General features: G+C 41.4%; 1 protein-coding gene across 4 annotated transcripts in view; it reads right to left on the reverse strand.

Annotated features, from left to right (window-relative positions):
* The window catches only part of LOC127581627 (hippocalcin-like protein 1), a 120,232-nt gene extending 110,752 nt beyond the window's left edge, over positions 1-9,480 (reverse strand). Inside the window, exons 1-2 of one of the 4 annotated variants that reach the window (XM_052036159.1) lie at positions 9,087-9,480; positions 8,563-8,629 (exon numbers count right to left, since the gene is read on the reverse strand). Coding sequence is in view for 1 of the 4 variants with exons in the window: in XM_052036158.1 (XP_051892118.1) it covers positions 1,011-1,032 (22 nt within the window). In the remaining 3 variants the exon portion in view is untranslated. The other 3 variants (XM_052036161.1, XM_052036160.1, XM_052036158.1) reach the window with 3 other exon arrangements.
* Between the last annotated feature and the right edge of the window lie 14,927 nt (positions 9,481-24,407).

The raw sequence follows: 24,407 nt of genomic DNA on the forward strand, positions 1-24,407 counted from the left end.
GAGGCATCACAGTTGAATCCAATCCTATCACAAATCAAACGTGAGATGCTCGGATACTCCATCAGGTGTTATAGGGCAGTGATCACTCACGGCAACACTGAACAATTCTTTACTTTCAAGACCAACTCGACCATCCTCATGGTGCAAATTCCTCAAATGGAAAGCAAAGTATAAATTTACCACACTCGTGATACTCATTGCTTATAGACCATTGAAGGGTTTGAAGGTTAAGCAACCAATTTATTTTAAAAATTCTTTTCCTTATTTTCAAACCCCTCCATGCTCTTGCAATTCCCCATCTCCAGCTATGCTGCAGGACCATACTCATTGTGATCTTAGCACTCCTAACTGTTATTCTGCCATCATCATTAACCAATGGCAATGTACCAGCCAAAGGAAAGATCCAAGACTTTGATGGACCTTCAGGAGAAGCAACAGCTACTTCAGCCCTATTTTTCTCCAAGGCATCATTGCCCTTCTAATTCTGCCTGCAATCATCTCCAAATTTAATCACTCCACCACTGGAAGCTTTGCCATGCCCCCAAGTGCTGGAGTTCCTGAAAACACTCCACCTCTTTCCTCCCTAACACCTTCCCTCCTGAGCAAGCTTTTGGTTGCCTGCGCCAACATCTCCTGATGTAAATCAGCATCAGTTTTTTTTAATTTAATAATGCGCCCATGAAACATTTTTCTGCATTCATATGCCACATACATGAATGTTGTCATAAGACATCATTGTTCATCAGATCTTGACCTTTGTCTGCTACTGCCTTATAAACACACACTATTCCTTACGTGCTACCTGATATTGAATGTCCATATAATTAATAGCACCCTCCATCCTGTACAAGTTCTTTCCCTCGATGCATTAATTCAAGAAGCACTATATTTGGTCTGATTAAGGAGGTCAGTGCCAATTATCTGGTGGATTGAGAGCATCTACAAGTGCAGATTTTCCACTCTTATTCTTCCCTGGACCAATGTTAAGACAGTAATCCAGAGGGAATTACCAAGACGGGAAATCCCAGCCATGTTTCTCTGCACTGTTCATCTGCTGCACTTCACTGAAGACTGGTTATGGTTTCCTCTGATCGAGTCCTGTGGGATGTGGGACTGAAATTATACATAACAGGAAGATGCTCAGTTTAATTGCCAGTTTATACAGTCAGATAATTGCATAGCAGGAGTAGAAAGAGAGAGATTTTTGATTTATGGGATTACAATTGTTGGCAAGTCCAACATTTATTACCCAAACTGCATTCAAGGTGTTGGTGGTGACTCACCTCCTTACACTACTCTGGTCTTCTGATGAATGTACTCCCATAGTGCTGATAGATTGAAGTGTTGGACCCATACAGTGAAGGAACAGTGATAGATGTGCCAAGGCCAGGTGTGAACAAAAGGATTGGTCTCATTGTTACCAGGTTAGAAACCAGCCACAGCACCCTCACAAACCAGAAATTCTCAATGGAAAATACAGATGGATGCAATAGGCCAGTAATGTATCAGACTCAGTCACACTGTCTCCATTATAGAATAGCCTGCAGTGCATTAACTAGCCCTACGTGTGGAGAATGGCTAATTGCACAAGGTTCTGATGAACTGCTAGCGCTAATGGAACTGTAACCCAGCATGAATCATTTGCCTAAGCACAAAGGAAAAGTAAACAGAAAACCAAGGCATGCACAGAGTGACCTTGCTTTCCTACTTAAAAGTAGGAAGAATAAATGGAAAATAATTCCAGGTTCTTAATTTTTTTTTAAAATCTGGCATTTTTATTACTCAAGGTGGCATTTTCATTTATTTTTAAAATGTCAGTATATTTTATCTGCATTCTGCCAGACAGTGCTTTAAGAAAGATTAATGCAACCAATGTAACATTTGGTCTAGCAGTTCTAACCCAGCTGGTGCTACCTCTCGCCAGATCAACTGGAGTGATAGACTTGCTAATGAGTCTATCATTACCCACACATGGCCTATGTAAAAAGGGTCAGGCTGGCAGGGAGAGCATGTGGCTCATTCCAGTTACTTTGAACATGAGAGCATCCGTGCTGAAAAATTAGAAAACACTTTCTGAAAATGCACCATAATTGGAAGGTAAATAGTGCTAAAATCAAGATTAATGATTCCATTGATAAAACTAAAACAAAACCCTGTCTCTTTAATCCAGAAGAGGAAAAATGAACTATGGAAATATCTGAGCAATCATTTGCCCCATAGAATCCTCACCAGTTTTCTACAGAGCAATGCAGCCTGTCTACCCCTCAGCTTCCTCCCTCTGATCTGTAATTTCTTTTCTCTTTAAGTACTTGTCAATTTTCTTCCAAAAGCAACAACTAAGTCTGCTTCCACCACCCTATCAGCAAATGAATTCTAGATCATGGAAATTCAGACAATGGTTTTTCACACTGCTTCACGTTACCCCTTGTTCTTCTGCCAACCAGCTTAAATCTGTCTCCTATGGTTCTTATCATTTCTGCCAAGGAATCGGCCACGTGGCCCCCAGGCCTGCTCCACCATTCTAAATAAAGATCATCATTGGTCTAACCTTTGGCTTCAACTCTATTCCTGCCTAATCTCCACCAGATTCTAGTTCCCTGCAGTCTGGATATCTACCAATCTTTGGATTGAATATATCCAATGACACTGCTTCCACAGTCCTTTTGGGTGAAGAATTCTAAACATCCATAGCTCTCTAAGGGAAATTCCTCTGTCACAGTCTTGTGACTGATCGCTTATTCTAAGACCATGTGCCCTAGTGATAAACTACCCCACAGGGGAACATACTCTCACAGCTTCCACACTGTTCAACCCTCTCAGTATTTCCTCTACTTCAATAAGACCGTCTCTCAGTTCTCCTAACCTTCAGAGATGATAGGCCTATTCTGCTCCATCTTTTTTCATAACAAACCCCCCCCCCCAGCCCAAGAAATAATCCAGTGAACCTTCACTGTACAGTCTCCAAGGCAAGCACATCCTTCCTTTTATAAGTAGGCCAAAACTCTACACTGTATTTCAGGTACACCTGAAATACAGTCTCACCAAAGCCTTATATTTGTCAGCTTCACTCCTTTACTCTTGTTCTCCATTCGTCTTTCAAGCAAAGCCAACATTCCATTTCCTGACTTAATTACTTGAGGTATCCTCACGCTAACCTAGCCCATATACAAGGACAGTCAAATCTTTCTGAACACCAACATTTAGTTCTTCCACATTAGTTCAATAGTATTCTGTTCTATCGTTTCTGTCGAAGTGGATAACTAAACATTTCTTCACATAGTGCAATATTTACTTAACCGTTTCTAGATTCTGCCCTCCTCACATTCCCACATATCTTTATATTGCCAGAAAATTTGTTTACATTACCTCTAATGCCTTAATTCAAGTTATTAATACAGATTTCACATCCACTAGATTAGTGGTACAGTTGTAAACATTCAGACAGGAGTGGCCCTGGGAATCCTCAGCATCAGGTCAAAGATGGGAAAAGAAAGCCCTGCTGAATACCACTTGCCACTCCCTCCTCAGATGCTCAATCAGTGCTTCTTCATACTGCACATCATTTGGAAGTCAAAAGGGCACAGCCTTTACTGTGGGAGGGAGATATCAATATCTATCACTAAGAATCTTTTACTACTGCCTATGCCCAGAGGACATAGCTGACAGATTGGTCTGTGAGAGAAACTACATGAGAGATAAACCACCTTCTCACCAATCTACTCACCCCATCTGTCACTGACAGATTTGGTGGGAATGGTTGCTGCACATGCTTGAGACAAAAGACCATCTACATGTGAAGAATGTTGCGTGGTTCATTCAGCACCAATCTAGCAAGACTGGGCATCAATGGCACACAATGGGCTTCTGGTAAGAGAAGAATTGTATCTGCAAATTTATGGGAAGGAGGAAGGGGATGAGAGTAGACCGGCGGGATATAAAGCGGGCAGACTTAATAGCCTTTCAATCCTGGTGGAAGGAATTCTTTGTTTGGAGGCAAAAAGGAAGCAACATGTTGTCACCAGAACATGTGCAATGCAGTCAGAGAAAATGGGAGAATTCAGTGGACTCTTTATAGGAGGTAAGAGTGGGAGGAAGAATAATCAAGGACCTCCATGACTCTTAAAACCACAATAGGGTAACATGGTGCTCCCTACCAGCGTCCATATTCAACACATCTACCATTTCTTGCAGCTCCAGTGTGATGGCATCTTTCTTCCTTCCTTTCCAGCATTCCAAGGGACCATTCATCCATGATGTATTGATTTGTTCCTTACCAGCAATGTCTCTTTTACTACTGCAACACCTACTCTGTCATCACATCCATTCTCATCATTCAGGACTACAAACAAATAAATGATTTACTGGTGCTTAGTATAAACCAGTACACAGTAACCTCTGCTCACAGTGACACCTCCAGACACTGGGGAGACAAAACTCAGACTGGGTGATCGCCTTCAGAAATCCCTCAATTCAGTTTACGTATGGAATTGAACTTTTAGTCACCCAACGCATTTATTTGCGGCTCTGATTCCACTTCCACAGGTCTATCCTTACTCTCTTGCATTGTCCTAATGAAGCTTAATGGTACATCATCTTTTGACCAAGCACATTCCAGCCTTGGGTAGTCTACAGCTCAATGGTATGAACATCAACTTTTCCAACTCCACACCCCTGGTGTAGGACTCTCGCACACGCACTCACCTGTCCACCTAGTTTTCTTCTTCCTTTGTTCACCTTTCCCATCCCCTCCCCTACCTGGTTTCATCTGCCCATCATCCCTTCCTCATCTGGTTCCACTATCACTTACCAACCCCTTTCACCATCCACCCCCACCCCTTGTACTGCTATGTACTGGCAATCTGTACTCTTCCCTCAGTCCTGATGCAGGGTCGCGATCCAAAATGGCGATTTACATCTTCTGCCTCCACAGATGCTGATTGACCCACTGAGTTCTTCCAGCAATCCATTTTTGATCTAGATACCAGCATCTTCAAGCCTTGCGTACACAACACGGAGTTCAATAGTTTCAGATAATAATCCTGCTATTGCTGGTTACAGCTCCTCAGGCTGCATCACTGCCCTCTTGCACCTTGCAATATCATCCCACTCTTCATTTTATATCTCCTGCATTCCAGGATTTATTCTTCACCTTTTGTTCTTTCCTCGCTCTCTCTATACCTAAAACCTTTAAGTTTCTCCAAGTCTAATGAATAATCATTAATCAAAACATTTACTCAGACTTTCACTCCACAGATGCCGCCTAACTGAGAACTTTCAGCATTCCCAGTTTTAACTTCAGCTAACACAATGGGGTCAGGTAGTAATACGTTCAGGTTAGCAGGACAAGATGAGCTCAGAGAAGGCATGAAGGAGAGGCAAGAGAGAAAACAGAAAGATGCTTGTTCACGACAGGGGAAGGGGAAAATTTGACATTGTGAACTGGTTAAAGAAGGAAGCAACAAAGGCAACTGAAGGAATAGCCTCAACCATAACGGTGTTGAACATTTTGCAAAGGAATATGGTGAAGACAGGGGTTTCAGAAGAAGCCATGTGCAATCCTGCATCCCAGGGTGATCTAGGAGTAATGAACAGTTTTGGACCAGGGGAACAGAACTCAGCTCACCCAGATTTGATGGCAAATGAAAAAAAATCAGTTGTCTGCAGTATACTTTCAAATCTGCATCACCTGAACTTAAGGGGGCAGAGGGGTGCATCAGGGACAAAAGGATGAAGCAGTGAAGAATTGGTGTTAATTGTGTAATAGACTGGCAGAAAAGCTGGAAAGAGATGTGGGAGACTGCAATGTTACCGGTGGACTGCAACAAAATACCCATCCATATAAGAAAACCTGTCCCAAAGACAACTAGATACGCAAGCTGTATGAAATCTTTAAATCAAGCACACACTGACATGAGGCAGCATTTCCATAGAATAAAACTGACTTCTCATGTGAAGAATATGGACAATTTTCAGACGAGTGGCAAGATCCTTGTAAGGAATATTATAGTTTACCTTTGGACATGTAAAAGGTGTATGCATTTTTGTATTAAAATCCTTTAATGTCAGTGGGCAGCAATCGATTCATAATCTACATATGCATATATGAAATATTTTTTGTGGATTAAACAAGAACTGCACAACCCTTTGCAACAGACAAGTTATTTTTGTTATCATTTTTGAAGGATGGCTGTCTTCAAAACCATTTCAGGTCCAATTGAAAAATAAACCTGTTACTAAATCAACCAATTTTGCAATGTGTTAGAAAACCTTGATCTGACCTGCACACAGAGCTGGGCACAAATTCAAACAGACTTCGGTACATTTATGTTGTGTGAATGATCCCTACTTCTTAGTCCTACCTTTATATTCATTCCAAAATAAAATCCACATGGCTGGCAATGTCATCTGATTAATTCAGACAGATGCATTTTTAATTGCCCATGAATTCACACTCTACTAGGCACTGAAACTATCATTCACACCCACATATAAACAAGATAAATTGCCTGAGATACAATGCAATTCCTTCAGGAGAAGGAATAGGCTAATGATTAGTAAGTGCCGTTGGTCCTCTGTACAAACGAACAGTGTCAATGCCAATGAACTTAGGCCAAGATTTTGTGTGTGGGTTGCTTAGATATCTGGTGTTCAATACAAAATTAAATGTGGTGTAGCAATAAAATGTTGATTTTTTTTTGACATGCAGGTACTGTAACTCTTTGGTCTTGGATACGTGTAGCCCACGTACCTCTCACTAATTAACTGTCATATCAGAAATTTTCAGTGACCACACTGAAATCCATAATGCTTTGCATGCTTAAACTTATAAACATATTGCATGAAGTGTAGTTAGCCAATTTCTTTCATGGTACTCAATCACAGTGCAAACAAATAGATCAAAATATAATAAAACTGTACAAAGCACGTTATTAAAAATAAACAGATGTGATGGTGATTACAACCTGCGGTTATAAAGCACTTGAGCTGTACTCTCATGGTTTGTTGTCATGTGAACCCCTCATTGATGGCCGTCTTCTAATTGCTCCTGGGTATTAATTATTCCTAATATAAAATCCAATGAACCTGATGATAAATATCATAAAAAAATTTTGCCTTGTGAAGTAATTCACGTTGCGAATGCACAAATAAATGGCATATGCAGCTTTTGTTATCAACAAAACTTCTTCCTTCTCATTACTACTTGTATATTTTTTATGTATTTGTTCCTGGGATGTGATTTGGGATTTATTCTCCATCCTAATTTGCCCCCGAACTGAGAAGGGGTTAAGAATTAATGACATACAGGCCAGATCTCCTTCCGTGAAGGAACTTCGTAATCCAGATGGGTTTTTATAATAACCTGGCAGCTTCAGGTTTGCCATAACAGATATCAGCAATTTTTAATAACAGATTTAACTTGAATTGAAATTCCCTAGGTGCTGGAGGGGGATTTGAACACATCCCTTTGCATCAATAGTCTCAGCCTCTGGATGCTTGTCCAATAGTTTAATCATTATGCTGCCATCCAAAAATAATCAAAGGATGTAAGGCTGACATTTGAGACTGATGTGAATTCACAAGCAGTAATTTAATCAAAGTCTCTGAATCACTGGGATGTGGATAAAACTGATAATTTTCCCCACATTTGAAAATGCACCTTTATCCTTCTATCCTGCCAGCATACTTGAAATCAGAAAGTCACTTTGCACCAATAAGAAGCCAAAATATTTGACATGTTTTAAAATTACTGCTTCGTAGTACTGAAAACTGGATGAAGGTGTTATTTAACCGGTGGAGTTAATTTGTAGATGGAACGACAGTGTATTCACCTTGAGAAACTCCTTGTTTCCCATGTTAAAGATCATTATATGAGTGCAAGGTCTATTGAAGAATGGATTATTGTCTACCAACAGACATGGTTTAGTTTCATCAGGAATTTATTGAGGATAGCAAAGTCCCAATAGATGAAATGGTTGCTGCAGAAATTTGGAACTCAAACCAATGTCAGACCTAGTCTCACATCTCAGGGTTTTAGTGCTCCTGATGGTTGAGAGGATGGGCACTGAAGACCATGTTGCATCAATGTAAATCCGGCAGTATAAGCAAAGCCTTGATGTATAAAGGTCGTGCATTCTTGCAGCAGGAGATGTACACCAGAAATGTTAATGTCAAGATCACTTCTAACGGATACTATTTCAAAAAGGATAACGCTGCACAATATCGTCCAGAGTCATGCATAAACAAAATCTCAAAATAATGACAAGTTCTGAGTGTTCTTTCACTTTGTGGAAACAAATTTAAATCCTCCAAGATCGTTTCATTCCCCCCCTCCCCCCAAAGTGTGCGAATACATTGAACACTCCTCCAGAATGCAAGCTACTGATTCAAGGCAAAGCTGAGCCACATGCAGCAGCGGTTCAAGATCTCCGGCTACAGGCAAAGGATTATCATTGTCTGATTAACAGACTGCACTGAGATTTATTCTCGCAAATCCCCATCCATCGTTGCAAGTAACAACAGAATGACAAAAAAAAATTCCAGTGTAATTTAATTTCGACTTACCAGTTCTCAGAAGTTGGAGTTTGAGGGGAAAACTAAGTTGATCCGAGGGGATAAAATCCTCTTCGTCCTAGAATTAAAACGCTCTATTTATTCATTGTTAAAACGACCAGAATGCAGCTCCTGCTGTGAAAGGGCTCTGATAATTGACCATTTACCAATGTAAGTATGAGACTGCTATAGTCCACGTCATTTAAAAGTATACGCAGATCACTTTAGCCACATTTACTCACTCTGAGATCAGGCAAGATAAACCAGCAGAGTGTTAGACAAACACGTTTATTAAACTATTATTCGGGACTGCACCAGAAATAATAACCAGCGCTCAAGGTCATCGCGAGAAAATTAACGCGATTTAACACATTGTAAATGCTGTAGGCGCCAACCGAAAAGATCGTGACATACATCAAACGGTGCAACAGAAATTGTAATTTCAAGTGCAGAATGTTGGTGCCCAGGACACTGAACCTATTCTCTCAGAGTAGATTACTTCTCAGGGGACATATAATCCAGGCACTGCACTTTACCTTGCAGAGGCGGAATGCAGTCCTCTTGCCTTGTCTCGGGTGTCTTATTTTATAGGGTCTATCCCAACGTGGGGACGACGTGAAATCGACACAGTTCAGGAGCACAATGCAACAATGTAACAATTCGCAGCTAGGCTGGTTCTAACACAGAGCGCGCCCATTTCACTGCGGGGGAATGAACGCTTGCCTTCAGAACGCCAGAAGCACATTGTCGCTTTACGAACACCAAATTATTCTTTCATTTTAAGTGTCTCACTCACTAATGAAGTAAGTGCCCATATGTTAGCCGAAGCGTTTTTGTGCCAAGTTATGAAGCGGCTGACAGGTTTTGACTTTCAGCTGCTTCCCCTGTCCCCTGCTCTATGTTGATATGTTCCGGCGAATTGTATCTTCCAGCAGGATGTCCAGTCCGTATCAATGAAGGCGGGAGATGCTCTTGTACCCTGCTGTTGGAGCATGCTGATTCACATGAGTTACAGCACAGAGAGCATACACGACATTTTCAGATAAAACGTGCGGTAGCGATTTCATTCACCAGGATTTGAACCACCGCCGGCGCTAAAAATATATCACTTAGCCTCAAAATACTCTGGGTATAAACTTTGCTACTTGCAGAATGGCAATTGATTGATAATTTTAAGAATGTGTCAAAATAATAATGATTGTGAAGGTGTCAGATGTCGGCTTTAGAATTTTCTTTTCCAGCTCGGAATTACATTCCTGACGGTGACAATAAAGGTCAAGCAATCGAATGAACGTGGCCTTCCTGTGAATTGCAAATAAATTGGTTGATTGGCGTGGGATTGAATGAAATAAGGTGATTCAGCAGCAGGTCCAGACGGTTAAAAAAAATCATATTTTGTGGCTGGAAAAGTTGCTTTTTATTGGCCAGCCCTGGTTGTCCTTGAGAAGTTGGGGTCATGAAATGCTTCAGTTTATGATGAAGATGCTCCCATAATTCTGTTAGGCAAGGGGTTCCATGAATCTATCGTCATTACAGGGCAGGGGTGGTGTGTGATGTGTAGAGGAACTTAAAGCAAATGGTGCTTCTAGAGTTGAAGTCTGCATCAGTGTTGGCTGAAGGGACCATCGCACCTGAACCACTGCCAGGGAGTTTGTGGCTTCCATCTTCCTACATTCTGGTCTCTCCCACGGGACATCTGCTCACCTCCAGTGTAATCTGCCCTACTATTATCAACAGCCCAAGTCTCCCTCCCTCCTCCCCAACCTCCCTTATAATTATCTGACTGCCTTCTCGCAATCATCAAAATAATAATGATTGTGAAGGTGTCAGATGTTGGCTTTATAATTTTCTTTTCCAGCTCGGAATTGCATTCCTGACAGTGACAATAAAGGTCAAGCAATCAAACGAACGTGACCTTCCTGTGAATTGCAAATGAATTGGTTGATTGGCGTGGGATTGAATGAAATAAGGTGATTCAGCAGCAAGTCCAATGAGTCTAGATCAGACAGTTAAAAAAAATCATATCTCCCTCCTCCCTCTCGCCTTCCCCCACCATCATCTGCCCAAGACCACCATCTTTCTGATGCCCCTTCCCTATCATCTGCCTGATTCTCCTGAACAACTCTCTGACTCCCCCTGTGTGATCCTTTCTGTGACCACTAGCCCAACTCAGGCCCTGGCACCACAGACGCTCCCCTCTGCTTCCCCTCCATCCCTGCAGTCCTCTCTCCAGCCCTCTCATTCACAACCTCTGCAATGGCAGGAGATTCTGCAGGAGGACCCAATTCTACCACAGGTGTTGCTTCAGACATCCTCTTGTGGTCGAATATCAGAGGAAAATTGGGGGGTTGCCAAAGGCCAACTTTTGTCTGTAACCCATAATTTGGAGGTACATGATTATGGGGTCATTTCATGGCCTTAATGCAGTGTGGATTCAGAACTGTGAGCAGCAAACAGAGAGATATAGAGAGGGAGGAAAAAAAGAGACGTGTTAGGTTAGGATTCCAAGTTGTTATAGCTATCCATTAATCCAAACTGGGCAAGTACATATGAACTTGAAAAGCACTCTTTCCAATTCGTTATACTGCATTCTGTTAGTCATACACACAATTGACTATGCTGGTGGTGGATGAAGTACATGTATCAAACAGAGAAGGTGGCCTTGATCCAGGGGGCTGCATTGTCCGTGATAAAATTGGACTTCATGAGATGTTGAAGTTGCACTTACCCAAGCATGTGATGCAGTTATGCTATCATTTTAAAGGTGGGGCAAAGTCAGAGTTTCAACGGTTAAGCCACTCACTCTGAAATGCCCAGCCTTTCACCTGGCTGAGTAGCCAAGTCATTAATATGGCTGTTGCATTTATGTCTCTGGTTGGTCACTGTCAGGATGTTTATGATGGGATCCTACACTAAGGTAATGCACTTGAATATAAAGTGTAAGTGGTTATTCTTTCTCTTACTGGAGATGGTCATTTCTTGGCACTAATGCAGTGTGGGTTCAAAACCGTGAGCCGCAAACAGAGAAATACAGAGAGGGAGAGAAAAACAGAAAGAGACATATTAGATCAGGCGGCACGGTAGCGTAGCGTTTAGCGTGACGCTATTACAGCGCGAGCAATCGGGGTTCGATTCCTGTCGCTGTCTGTAAGGAGTTTGTACGTTCTCCCGTGTCTGTGTGGGTTTCCTCCGGGTGCTCTGGTTTCCTCCCACATTGCAAAGACGTATGGGTAGGTTAATTTGGGTTTAAGATGGGTGGCGCAGACTTGTTGGGCCGGAAGGGCCTGTTACCACACCGTAAATAAAATTTAATTTAAATTTTTAAAAAATTTCAACTCGTTATAGCTATCCAATAATCCAAGCTGGGAAAGTACTTGTGTGAATATGAGGTAATGATGGGATTAAGACTGCCCTATGTCACCTCTGCAATTCAAACAAGCTGCCATTATGCCGCTTCTGGTCATGTGGAGAGTGGTTGTTTGTGTGCTCTGCTGCTTTAGTACAACATAGCCATTTTACCCATGACCCTGTGAGAAAAACTGCTAACCAGGACAATGACAGTTTTGTCCTGTTGGTTGGAAGGAAACAGAATTAGAGTTAAGACGGATTACCCTCTCATTGCTGATCAGAAAATATTACCTCAACAAATTGACAGGTTTGAAGAATGTGAAGCTGCCAACACTCTAATGCAAAATTAGGTTTGCTCCAATATTTTTATAGAAAAGTCAATTAAGGGTCTATCTGAACTAAAATTAACTTTAGTGAGTTCCCTCAATTATGGTAATTTTTAATAATAGCCTAATCTTTCATGTTTACCATGAAGAATTAAGGCATGAAGAAGAAATAAAGCCTTGATTGCCTCTTCTAATTATTACAAAAATAATGAAAACTTGTTAATTTAATGCCTTTCATACTTTTACTGGGGTTATTGATGTCATGCAGAAAATGCTGTAAGTGTGATCCACAGCCATTTGGGAGGACATGACTGTGCCTGATTCAAATGCACCCATTATTGATGCTTATCAGGAGGGTTGACAGATAAAGATTGAGTGGTGGGGGTGTGTGAAGGAACAGCATAATGGATGGCACATGTGGAAACATACCTCAGAAAGGAATCACAGCAATAAGGAAATGAGAGGAGAGTAGAACATTATATGGACCAATTGTTACTGAAGTGGGGCCACCACTTGTACTCATCTCCTGTGTTTTCCACTCTGCTAATTTTACCAGATTAGGATGCAGAAGGCCAGCCTCATTTGCCCAAAGTATCTGAGTGTCCTGCAACAAGTCTTTGAGTGACAGCTGGGCCACTAGATGTGGGTGGGCCAGAACAAACATCACTCGCAGAGTTCTCTGGAAGCCAACGAGTCATTCCAGCTTTGCCAGCTGTCAAAGGTATAAAGAATTTTCAATTCAGAAGCAGTTAAAGACCCATTAAAAATGAAATAATTAAAACATCTTAAAATTAAACTTTCTAAAATCATGAGAAATAACTAAATGAAATAAAAGAAATAAGAAAAACTCAAATAATTGAAATAAATGTACCCTACCTTATTCTTCCCTTTCCTCCTTACAGTCAAATAATCCACATTAAAGTGAAAGGGGTTTGGATTCCTGCACCTGATCTAACTTGGCTTGGAGGTTCAAAGAGCAGATTCAATGGCATAAACACTGGGGAATCCGAGCTAGGACCTGCAGGGAATCCAGTGATAAAGCACAGCCAGGAAATTGCCAAAGGAGCTTGGCCAGTTAGTTTAGGTGGGGAACAGATCGCATTTACTAGCAAAATCCAGGCTAATGTGGTTCTTACTTTTAAATTTCATGTCATATGTCAATGATAATAAATCTGATTCTGAACTTGCATCTCCCGCACTTATCTGAATGGCCACATATCACCACTTCTCAGGAGGAAAGATTGCTCTGCTGAGAACAGGAGACTGCCTGCTGTACTCTCCACTTGACAACCAACTAATGAAATCACACATTTAGAAGGCTGCAATTTTATAAGTATACACTACCACAATTCCCTTAGCAAGTTGCTGACAACCTTCTACAGATCACCTCAGCTGAAACTTCTTTTCCCCGCTCTTCCACCCAACCGCCTCCCCGCCCTGTACTCAGCTCCCCTGACTGACTGTGTGTCAAACATTCCTGTCTCCCTATTTCCCTTTCTCACTCTTCATACCACATCTGTTCCATTCCATTTTGCCTCCTTCATGCAGTTCCTCATTTACCATTTCATCCTCTACATGTCCAACTTGTTATCCTCCAGGCTTCCTCCCTGGTTCATCTTTTTCTCTTTAGAACTCTGGGATCTCCTCATCCATCAGCCGCTCTCCACTTTCTTTTCTCTGCCACACCTCCTTTCTTCATGCCAGTCAACATAATGCCGTCCACCTTTGCTCTGACTGGTCTTCCTGCCCAATCCAGCTCTCCTCTCTTTATTGACCTTCCCAGACCTATGCTCATCCTGTCCACTCCTTCTTACCTTCTCCACCTCTCCAGTAGCATGCTCACCCACCCATTCACTGCCCTCAGATCCCAGCTCTATTCCCTTCTCCTTTCTTCCCTTCTCTTTCACTACATACTTCCTCCACAGTCCTTATCCCCATCCACTCTTCTCTCCTCTTCCTGTCCACTTTCCGCTATCCCTGTCTCTCTGACTTGGACTCAACCTTGTTCTTCACCATACAAAGCTGCTTCCAATGTTCCATGTTATTGCCTGAATCTAAGTGCTTCAGGTGGCTTTGATTCCTTATGTTCAATGCTATGGGAGATTATCCAAACTATCATACAATCCAGAATAGTTACAGGAAACCTGTCTCACACTCTGCCACTTTTGGGTACACATAGCTCTCTGCAAGATTGAACATCTTCGTTTGTTTAAATCACATGACTTACTCAGCAATCAGAAACAGGTTTTGCATCAATTACAACCAAAAGTAGTTTTATCCCCAGATGAAAAATGATGGATATCCTCTACTATCTTTATTAGGTATCCTATTCTGTTTTCAGCTTTGATTGATGTTGTTATTTATTATGTTTAATGCAATTTCACCTCTAATCAGTCAAACAATAGCACCTTCCTGTAAAGGGAATAGTGTGGACCATTCAGTGTGGTAGTGCATCTGGGGCTCAGTTTCTTTACCTTCCTACTACTCTTCACAACATGGAAAGCATAAACAATGCCATCTGCAATTTATTGTAAACCTTGCAACCCTGTGCCTCCTCTCAACAAAACCTAAACCCCTGCGGTCGCATTTCTGTCATTCTGTGTCAGCTTTGCTCATTGTAAACTTCTGTATTGATGCACATAATGACTAAAGGAATAAAAGACAGAGAGGAGCTATTTCCTCTGGTAGAAGTGTTCAGATAAGAAAGCATAACATTAAAATTAGTGCCAGGCCATTCTGGTGTGGTAGGAAGCATTCCTCACACAAAAGGTGGAGGAAATTTGGAATCTTTTCTCCCAAAAAGCTCTTGAAGGAAGTCAATTCCAATATTTAAAAAAACAGAGATTGATGGATTTTTTTTCCAGGGAACGGTATTGACACTACAGATCCAAGTTGATTAAATAGTGTTGATGGTGGTCAGCCGTGAACAAACTGAATGACGGTTGAATGACCCCCATCTGCTCCTATGTTACCGTACAACAGTGAAGGAGTAAAAATGATGGCCTGGAATTTGCTATCAAAATAATAGGGAGTCTTTTGGCACTCAATGTGAGTTAGGCATAAATGGTGTGGTGCCATCAGGTTCACAGTTAAATGCCAACATCCAAATATTGAAGCTTGACTTGTGCCTTATGTTATTAGCTTGTGAAAGCAGCATTGCTCTTTCTGCTTCACCATTGAAGTGCGGTTAAAGGCACAAAGGTGCAGTGTATATGCAGTATGCATGAAATAAACACTTCAAAGGTCATCCTTTGTTTCTTTATTTGTTCGTTGCTTGTGAGTGATGTTGGGGAAGACAGCATTTATTGTCCAACATGATTGCCCTTGAGAAGGTACGAAAGAGCTGCTTTCTTGAACTGCTGCAGTACACAAAGGTATTTTTATAGTGCTAATTGGTAAAGAATTGCAGAGTTCAGATCCAGCAACAATGAAAGAATGGCAACATTATTCCAAGTAGGGGTGGTTTGTGACTTGGAAGGGAACATGCATGCACTACATTCTCACCTGCCTGTTCTTCTAAATGGTAGAGGTCAAGGGTTGGTAGGAGACACCTACAAGGTGGGAACAAATAGCATAAACAGCAACGATGCATCACTCCCTAATGAACTTAATACCTTTTATGCATGCTTTGAGAGGGAGAATAATGACACACCTGTGTGAGTCCCCCCAGCACCCGATGACCTGTCTCAGAGGCTGATGTCAGAACATCCTTCAGGAAGGTGAACCCTCGCAAGGCATCAGACCCTAACACTGTACCAAAAACTGCACTGACCTACTGGCTGGAGTGTTTGGGGCTATCTTCAAACTCTCACTTCTGCGGTCTGAGGTTCCCACCTGCTTCAAGATGACATCAATTGTACCGGTGGCCAAGAAGAGCAGAGTGTCCTGCCTCAATGACTACTGTTCAACAACAGCTTCTTCCCCACTGCCATCAGTTTCTTGAGCCGACCTGAAAAGCCCTAACACTACCTCAGACTATGTTTCTTTTCTTTTCTCTCTCAACTTGCACTAATGTTGTTATATTTATCTTGTTTATTTTTGTCATGTAAGTTATGTATAATTTATGTTAATTTAATTTTATGTTAATTTATGTTTGTCATGTTTGTAATGTACTGTGCTGCTGTGGGAATAAGCTCATTTTCATGGCATTTATACCCTGGGTATGCATGACAATGAGAATAAACTTGAACTTGAAGCTTTAGGAGGTATCCATATGTTGTGGGGAATTGCTGTAATGTATCTTGTACAAGGTATAGGCTACAGTAAAGATTCACCTGTGATGGAGGTGTGTCTGTTTCGCAAACAGAAAATGCTGGAAATAGTTGCTGAGTCAGGCAGGATCCACGGAGAGATGAATAGACTTAATATTTCAGGCTTTGGCATTTCATCATGATCTTTCATCTGTTTAAGTTGCTGGATGAGCTGCCAGTCGAATGGATTGTTTTGCCTTGGATGGTATTGACCTTACCGAGTCTTGTTGAAACTGCATTCTTCTGGGCAAGTAGACAGAATTCCGTCACACCCTTAACTTGTGCATGGCAGAAAGGTTTTGGGGAGAGATTACAGATTAGATCCCTTTAGACAGCTTTTCTGTTTTGGTATTTATGTGGCTGGTTCGGTTAATTTTCTGGTGACCCTCAGGATCCTGGGGGCTTCAGTGATTGTAATGCCATTGAATATCAAGAGAAGATGGCTTTCTGTATTGTACTGGAACTGGTCATCACCTGGGACTTGCACGATGCAAATGTTACTTGCCAAGCCTCAATCCTGGTTTTGCTGCAGATGGGTGCAGACGACTGAAGTGTTACAATTGGAATTAAAACCAGTGAAATCATTATTGAACATCCCTGCCTCATGATGGAAATATGGCCAATAATGCAGTAAGTTCATTAACAAAGCAATTGAAAATCGTTGGATCCAGTGCATTGACCTGAGTAACTCCTACAGTGATGCCTGAAGCTGAACTACAACCATTTACTATTGCTCTTGGTACAAGTTTTGCCCCTCATTCCCATGGACTTCAATTTCACTTGGGCTGCTTGTTGCCACACCTGGTCAAGTACTGTCTTGGTAACAAGCACCTATACTTTTAACATCATGATAGAAGTGCACTAAGGATGGAGAACAGTGACAGTCCCCCCACAGTTTAAGAATTAAGCATGTTTAAGATGTGCAGATGTGCACCTGAGTACAATGAGCATCTGTTTATAAATAATGTTTATAAGTGCAGTTCTTTTTCAGATACTGATTGAAGAAGATTTTTAAAATGTCCTCCTTACTTTTTTACTGATCTTTCTGTCCCTTTTTGTTGCCTTATTCTAATTTTTCTCTCTGTTGTTCTTGCTGTATGAGTGGTAATGAATGCATCCATTCTACTGCACTCCTTCTTCTTAGTCCTTGTGCTGAGAATTTCACAGCTTTCAACCTGATTGATTTAGGAGATGTTCAGTTACTTAGGCCGTTCCCTCAGGTCCCACTTGCAGCAAGGCACACCCCTATTTTATTTTAAATCTAACCAGGCAAAGGCAAGTCAAACTAAATACCAGCATATTTTCTATATTATTCATTATCATTGCTGTTAGATGTTGAAGTTCAACTCCCTTTCAATGAAATACATGACTTAATATGATTAGATAATACCATACCCCAAGGAGTTTGGCTACTCAGTGATTAAGTTACTTGACTAGCAGGCAGAGGTCCAAACAATTGATCTAGAAATCAAGTCCCACCATGGGAGTTGTAGAAATGTAGTTCAAGTAAATCTGAAATTTACAACAACTAGTCTCAGTAGTTTAACCATGAAACTACCAAATGGTTGTAAAAACCCATCTGGTTCAAAATGCCCAACAGGGAAGGAAATGCCATGCTTAGTAGTCTGGCCTGTATGTGACTCCAGTCCCACTGATGTGGATATTCTTAACTACCTCCTCAGCAATTAGGAATGGACAATAAGTGCCAACATTGCCAGTGATATCCACATCCTATGAATTAATTAAAAATAAGGATTTGGCCCTACTATAATATTGTACTGCTACAGAATTCTTTTGATTTCTGTCACACAGACAAATAAGAGATACATACCATCAGTGGATTAACATCATATGCAGTACAATAATTCACTGATATATTTACCTCCCAGTGTTTTCACCTTTTAAATGAATTGCCTTATCACTCTTCACCAGGCTATTATATGTCAAATTCTTCTAATTGCAGAATCACTCATCCCTTGAACAATTCATTTTCTATGCTCACTGCAGGTTTTATTTCCATTTTACCACATATTAGCATTATGCAGGAAAAAAAAGAATGGAAATCAAAACATGGAGTCATACAGCATAGAAATGAGCCCTTTGGCCCACCACATCCATACCAAACTTTTCTACATGAATCTTATTTCTGCATTAGATCCTTATCCTTTGCCTATTCAGGTCTCTGTCCAAATGTCTCTTAAATGTAGTGATGTATCTGATTCCACCACCTCCCCTCGCTGAGTTCCAAATATCAACCACTTGTTGTGTAAAAAAACGTACCCTTCAGATCCATTTTAAAACTCCTTCGTCTTACCTTAAACCTATGCCCTCCTGTTTTTGATACCCCCATCATGGAAAAAAGATTCTGACTACTATTTAACCTATCGATGCCTCTTATAATTTTATACGCTTCTGTCAAGTCACTCCTCACTGTTTTGCTCCAGGGAAGATAAGCCCAGCCCATCCAATCTCTCCCAATAACCTAAGTCCTCCAATCCAGGCAACATTCTTGTGAATCTCCTCTGCACTCTCTCCAGCACTGCCACATCTTTCCTACAGTGTGGTAACCAGAACTACGCACAATACTCCAAGTGCGATCTAACCAGTGTTTTGTAAAATTGCGACAGAAGCTCCCAGCTGTTATATTCTATGGCCGGACCAATGAAGGAAAGCATCCCATATGTCTTCTTCACCACACCATTGATCTGTGTTGTCACATTCAGAGAATTGTGAACTTGAACCCCAAGGTCCCTCCGTTCATCAACATTCCTTAGCAGCCTACTATTTACTGTATATGTCTACCCCTACTTGACATCCCAAAGTGCATCACCTCACACTTGTTTGGATTAAATTCCATCTGCCAACTCTCCACCCAATTTTCCAACTGATCTATATCCTGTCGTAGCCTTAGACATCCTTCCTCGGTATCCACAGCACTACCAATTTTCAGGTCATCCACAAACTTTCTATTATACCTCTTACACTCAAATCCAAATGGTTAATAAATATAAGGCCCCTGTACTAATCCCTGTGATGCACCACTGGTCACAGATTTGCAATCAAAAAAGCATCTGTCCACCACCACCTTCTGCCTCCTAACACCAAGCCAATTCTTGATCCAATTTTCCAGCTCTCCTTGGATCCAATGTGCCTTAACCTTCTGGAACAGCTTGTCATATGGGACCTTATCAACTGCTTTACTGAAGTCCATATAGACAACATTTAAAACACTTCTTTGCATCACTACAATTTCCAGTGTATTACATTGTCAGATAAATTTTAATTAGAAAGCAAAGGTCAATACTATTTTCCTTAATTTGCCTCCTTGCTGAAAATCCCTCAGTGAAGTTTTGAGCTGTTAAAAATCTGTTTTCCCTGCATAACTTTAATAACACTGGTTTAAATTTATTGTGGTCCTTCAGTTTGTTACAACAAAAAAAGTCACGTCAGAATGGGAAACCAATGTTGAGTCATTATTATGTCATCAGCAATTAGTTGTAAAATGATAATGGTTTTGTTGGTTGCAGACTTCCATTGAGAGCTTTTGTATTTTTTATTCATTAATTTCCTAAGATTGACCACAGCCAATAAAAATGCCCATGGGGTTACAGGCAGGCTCTAACCAATAGCATGCTTATGTTTTTAAGGCATCTCTTGGGGCTGAACATAAACCAACAATTTGTGAAGATGAAATAAACATACTTTTTCAACTGATGAACATTTAGCTTCAGCATGTTGGAAAGAAATAAGGTCAATGTGAAGGTTGTGCTCAAAAAATCTAGCTCAACAAAGCCTGCCTTAAATTGTCATCACTTTTATCTGAACTCATCAAATCTGTCTATTTTGTGCTGGTCAGTATGAATAATGTAATTTAACAATGAACAATTTTAAAGTTATTGTTAAGAAATTTCACTACCCACAAATCTGAGTCGGTGCCAGTAAAGACATTTATGGGTTGTAGCTTGGAGAACCACAGCTGGCTGTGGAAAATTGATTTCTATCAAAGTTACCAAAAAGAATGCAAAACATCCTGAATAACTGGGAGGTAATCACAGGTTATGTAAGCGACTTGACATTCAGTCACAAACCAGGAAGCAAGTCAGTGCCAGATTCTTGAGTGTAGCAAAAACAGAAAATGCTGGGAGCACTCAGCAGATTAGACAACGTATGTGGGAAGAGAAATAGTTAACATTTCAGATCTGGAACCTTTCATCAGAATTGGGAAAGAGAGAAAAAACATGTTAGTATTCAGTAGAAGAGAGGTGAGGGAGGTATGGGTAGAAAAAAGGAACATCTCTGATAGGGTGAGTCAAATGGGTTAAGTGGGGAAATAGCAAGCACATTAAACTTTGTGTAATGTGTTTTTAATGACAAGACTGTGAGACATATCCAGCAGGTGAAACTATAAGAGTAGAATAAGAAAAGCTTGAGCCAAAATGAAGACGGGCAGAAATGGCCAGCTCTGATACTAACAGAAAGAAAGAGTGAGTTATCTAGAGTTGGTGGATTCCGTGTTGCGTCTGGAAGGTTGTAAAGTACCTGAGGGTAGGTGAGGTGTTGGTCCTCAAGCTTGCACTGGTCCCTGTTGTAACAGCGCAGGAAGCCACAGACAGAAAGGTCAGAATGGGAGTGGGATGGAGAATTAAAGTGGCAGGCAGTGGGAAGCTCAGGGTCACCCTCACGGACTGAAAATAGTGCTCTACCAAGCGACCACACCCTATTAGATTTAGGATTCTCTAATAAAGAGGAGATGACATTGTGAACATGGAATGCAGTACACCAGATTGGAAGAAGTGCAGCGAGTCGTTGCTTCACCTGAATTTGTAGGATTTGTGCTTCTTTAATTTTCATTTATTCTTGAGTGGAGTACTTCGTGAAAGGAAGTAGAAGCAATTAAACTTCAAAACAATGGTGTGAAGACAACTCCAGTAACCACAGGCCAGTTAATTTAACCTTGGTGGTATGGAAAGTTCTAGAAACATAATCAGGGACAAAATTGGCAGTAACTGGACAAGTGTGGATTAGTTGGAAAAAATTAGCATGGATTTGTTAGAGGCAAATCGTGTCCAACTTGATAGAGTTTTTGATACAGTAACAGAGAGGATTGATGAGGGAAAAGTGATTGACATGGTATATACGGACTTCCAAAAGGCATTTGATAAGGTACCATGTGAGACCATTGTCATCATGGTTAAAGGCCATGGAATAAATGGGGCTGTAGCCACACAGTTAGGAAATTGGCTAATTATCGGGAAATAGAATGAAGTACTGAAAGGAATTTTTTGACTGGATAGCAAGTGTAAAGTGAAGTTTCCCAAGGGCTAGTACTGGGATTACTGCTTTCCTTAAAGTATGTAAATGGTTTTGATTTGGGTCTGATTTCCAAATCTGAGGATCACACAAAACTTGGAGACATAGTGAAATGTGAGGAGGATAATAATTGACATCAAAGATTTATAGACAGGCTGGTGAAATGGGCTGGCAGATAGAGGGCAGGTGAAATGCTGAGAACTGTGAAGTGTTACATTTTGATTGGGAAAATGGCAATATAAACGAGGGTACAATCATAAAAGGGATACAAGAACAGAGAGATAGAGTGACATGACAGATTGAGAAGCTGGTTAAAAAATCACCCAAGATCCTATGGCTTTATAAACAGGATAGATTAACTGAAGAAGGAAGATATGATTAATTAACCTTTACCAAACACTGGTTCGGTCACAACAGGAATATTGTTCCAGGCCATTTGCTGACACTACATTCTAGGAAAGATGTGAAGGCTTTGGAGAGGGTGCCAAAGAGATTTATTGACATGATGCCAGGGATGAGGGAATGTGGACAGATGGGAAAATCTGGGTTGTTCCCTTTGGAACAGGAGAGATTGTGATGGGATCTGATAGAGGTATTTAAAATCATGAAGGATATAGACAGAGTATTTAGAAAGAAACTGTTCCCGCTGGTCAAGAACCAGGGGACATGGAACTAAGATGATTGGCAAGAGAACCAAAAATGGCATGAGGATACAATTTTTTTTACAACAGTAAGTTCTTGGGGCTAGAATGCACTGCCAGGTGGAGTAGAGGATGCAGCTTCAATTGTCGCATTCAAATGAGAGCTGGATAAATATCTGACAGGGAAGTATTTGCAGGGCAAAGGAGAGAGAGTGAATAAGTGGGACTACTTAGATAGTTTTCACACATAGCTGGTATGGACTTGTTGTAACCATTCTGAGGATATTAAAGCTCACCATTCAGTGTATTTGTAACCTTAACTCACAATATAAATAGCCCATTCATTGTGTTTTGCAATGCTACAGAGCAGATGTGATTTCTGATCGATGTTGTGTCAGCCATTATGATCTAAAGGTGGTGGCAAGAGCAATGGAATTGTCTGTTATTCTTGGTCTCAGTTGTGGGAGGAAGGAAAGGACAGTCGGCTTTCCGTTTCCCAGTTCCAATGTAATAATCCTGAACTCAGTATGCCTGGATATTGGGAGAATGTGAACCAGCTCAATCTTCAGTAATGATCTTATGTTTTAGAACCATAGAACAATACAGCACAATACAGGCCCTTCGGCCCACCATGTTGTGCTGACCTTTAAACCACGCCTAAGACTAACTAACCCCTTCCTCCCACATATCCCCCTATTTTAAATTCCTCCATATGCTTATCTAACAATCTCTTGAATTTGACCAACGTATCAGCCACCTCCACCACAACCCCAGGCAGTGCATTCCATACACCAACCACTTGCTGGGTGAAAAACCTCCCTCTGATATCTCCCTTGAACTTCCCACCCATTACCTTAAAGCCATGCCCTCTTGTACTGAGCATTGGTGCCCTGGGAAAGAGGCGCTCGCTCTCCACTCTATCTATTCCTCTTAATATTTTGTATACCTCTATCATGTCTCCCCTCATCCTCCTTCTCTCCAACGAGTAAAGCCCTAACTCCCTTAGTCTCTCCTCATAATCCATACTCTCCAATCCAGGCAGCATCCTGGTAAATCTCCTCTGCACCCTTTCCAATGCTTCCACTTCCTTCCTATAATGAGGCGACCAGAACTGGACACAGTACTCCAAGTGTGGTCTAACCAGAGTTTTGTAGAGCTGCATCATTACCTCGCGGCTCCTAAACTTGAACCCACGACTTATGAAAGCTAACATCCCATAAGCTTTCTTAACTACCCTATCCACCTGTGAGGCAACTTTCAGTAATCTGTGGATATGAACCCCCAGATCCCCCTGCTCCTCCACACTCCCCAGAATCCTGCCATTAACCTTGTACTCCACCTTGGAGTTTGTCCTTCCAAAGTTTACCACCTCACACTTCTCTGGCTTGAACTCCATCTGCCACTTCTCAGCCCAGCTCTGCATCCTGTCAATATCCCTCTGTAAGCTTCGACAGCCCTCCACACTATCCACAACACCACCAACCTTTGTGTCATCTGCAAACTTGCTAACCCACCCTTCCACCCCCTCATCCAAGTCATTAATAAATATCACGAAAAGTAGAGGTCCCAGAACCGATCCCTGTGGAACATCACTAGTCACAGCTCTCCAATCTGAATGCACTCCCTCCACCACAACCCTCTGCTTTCTACAGGCAAGCCAATTCTGAATCCACACGGCCAAGCCTCCCTGGATCCCTTGGCCTCTGACCTTCTGAAGAAGTCTGCCATGTGGAACCTTGTCAAATGCCTTACTAAAATCCATGTAGACCACATCTACTGCACTACCCTCATCAATCTTCCTGGTCACCTCCTCAAAGAACCCTATCAGGCTTGTGAGGCAAGATCTTCCCTTCACAAAGCCATGCTAGCTGTCCCTAATCAGTCCATGATTCTCTAAATGCTCATAGATCCTATCTCTTAGAATCCTTTCCAACAGCTTGCCCACCACAGATGTAAGGCTCACTGGTCTGTAATTCCCTGGA

This window comes from Pristis pectinata, chromosome 22 (genome assembly GCF_009764475.1).
Source record: "Pristis pectinata isolate sPriPec2 chromosome 22, sPriPec2.1.pri, whole genome shotgun sequence".
NCBI lineage: Eukaryota > Metazoa > Chordata > Chondrichthyes > Rhinopristiformes > Pristidae > Pristis > Pristis pectinata.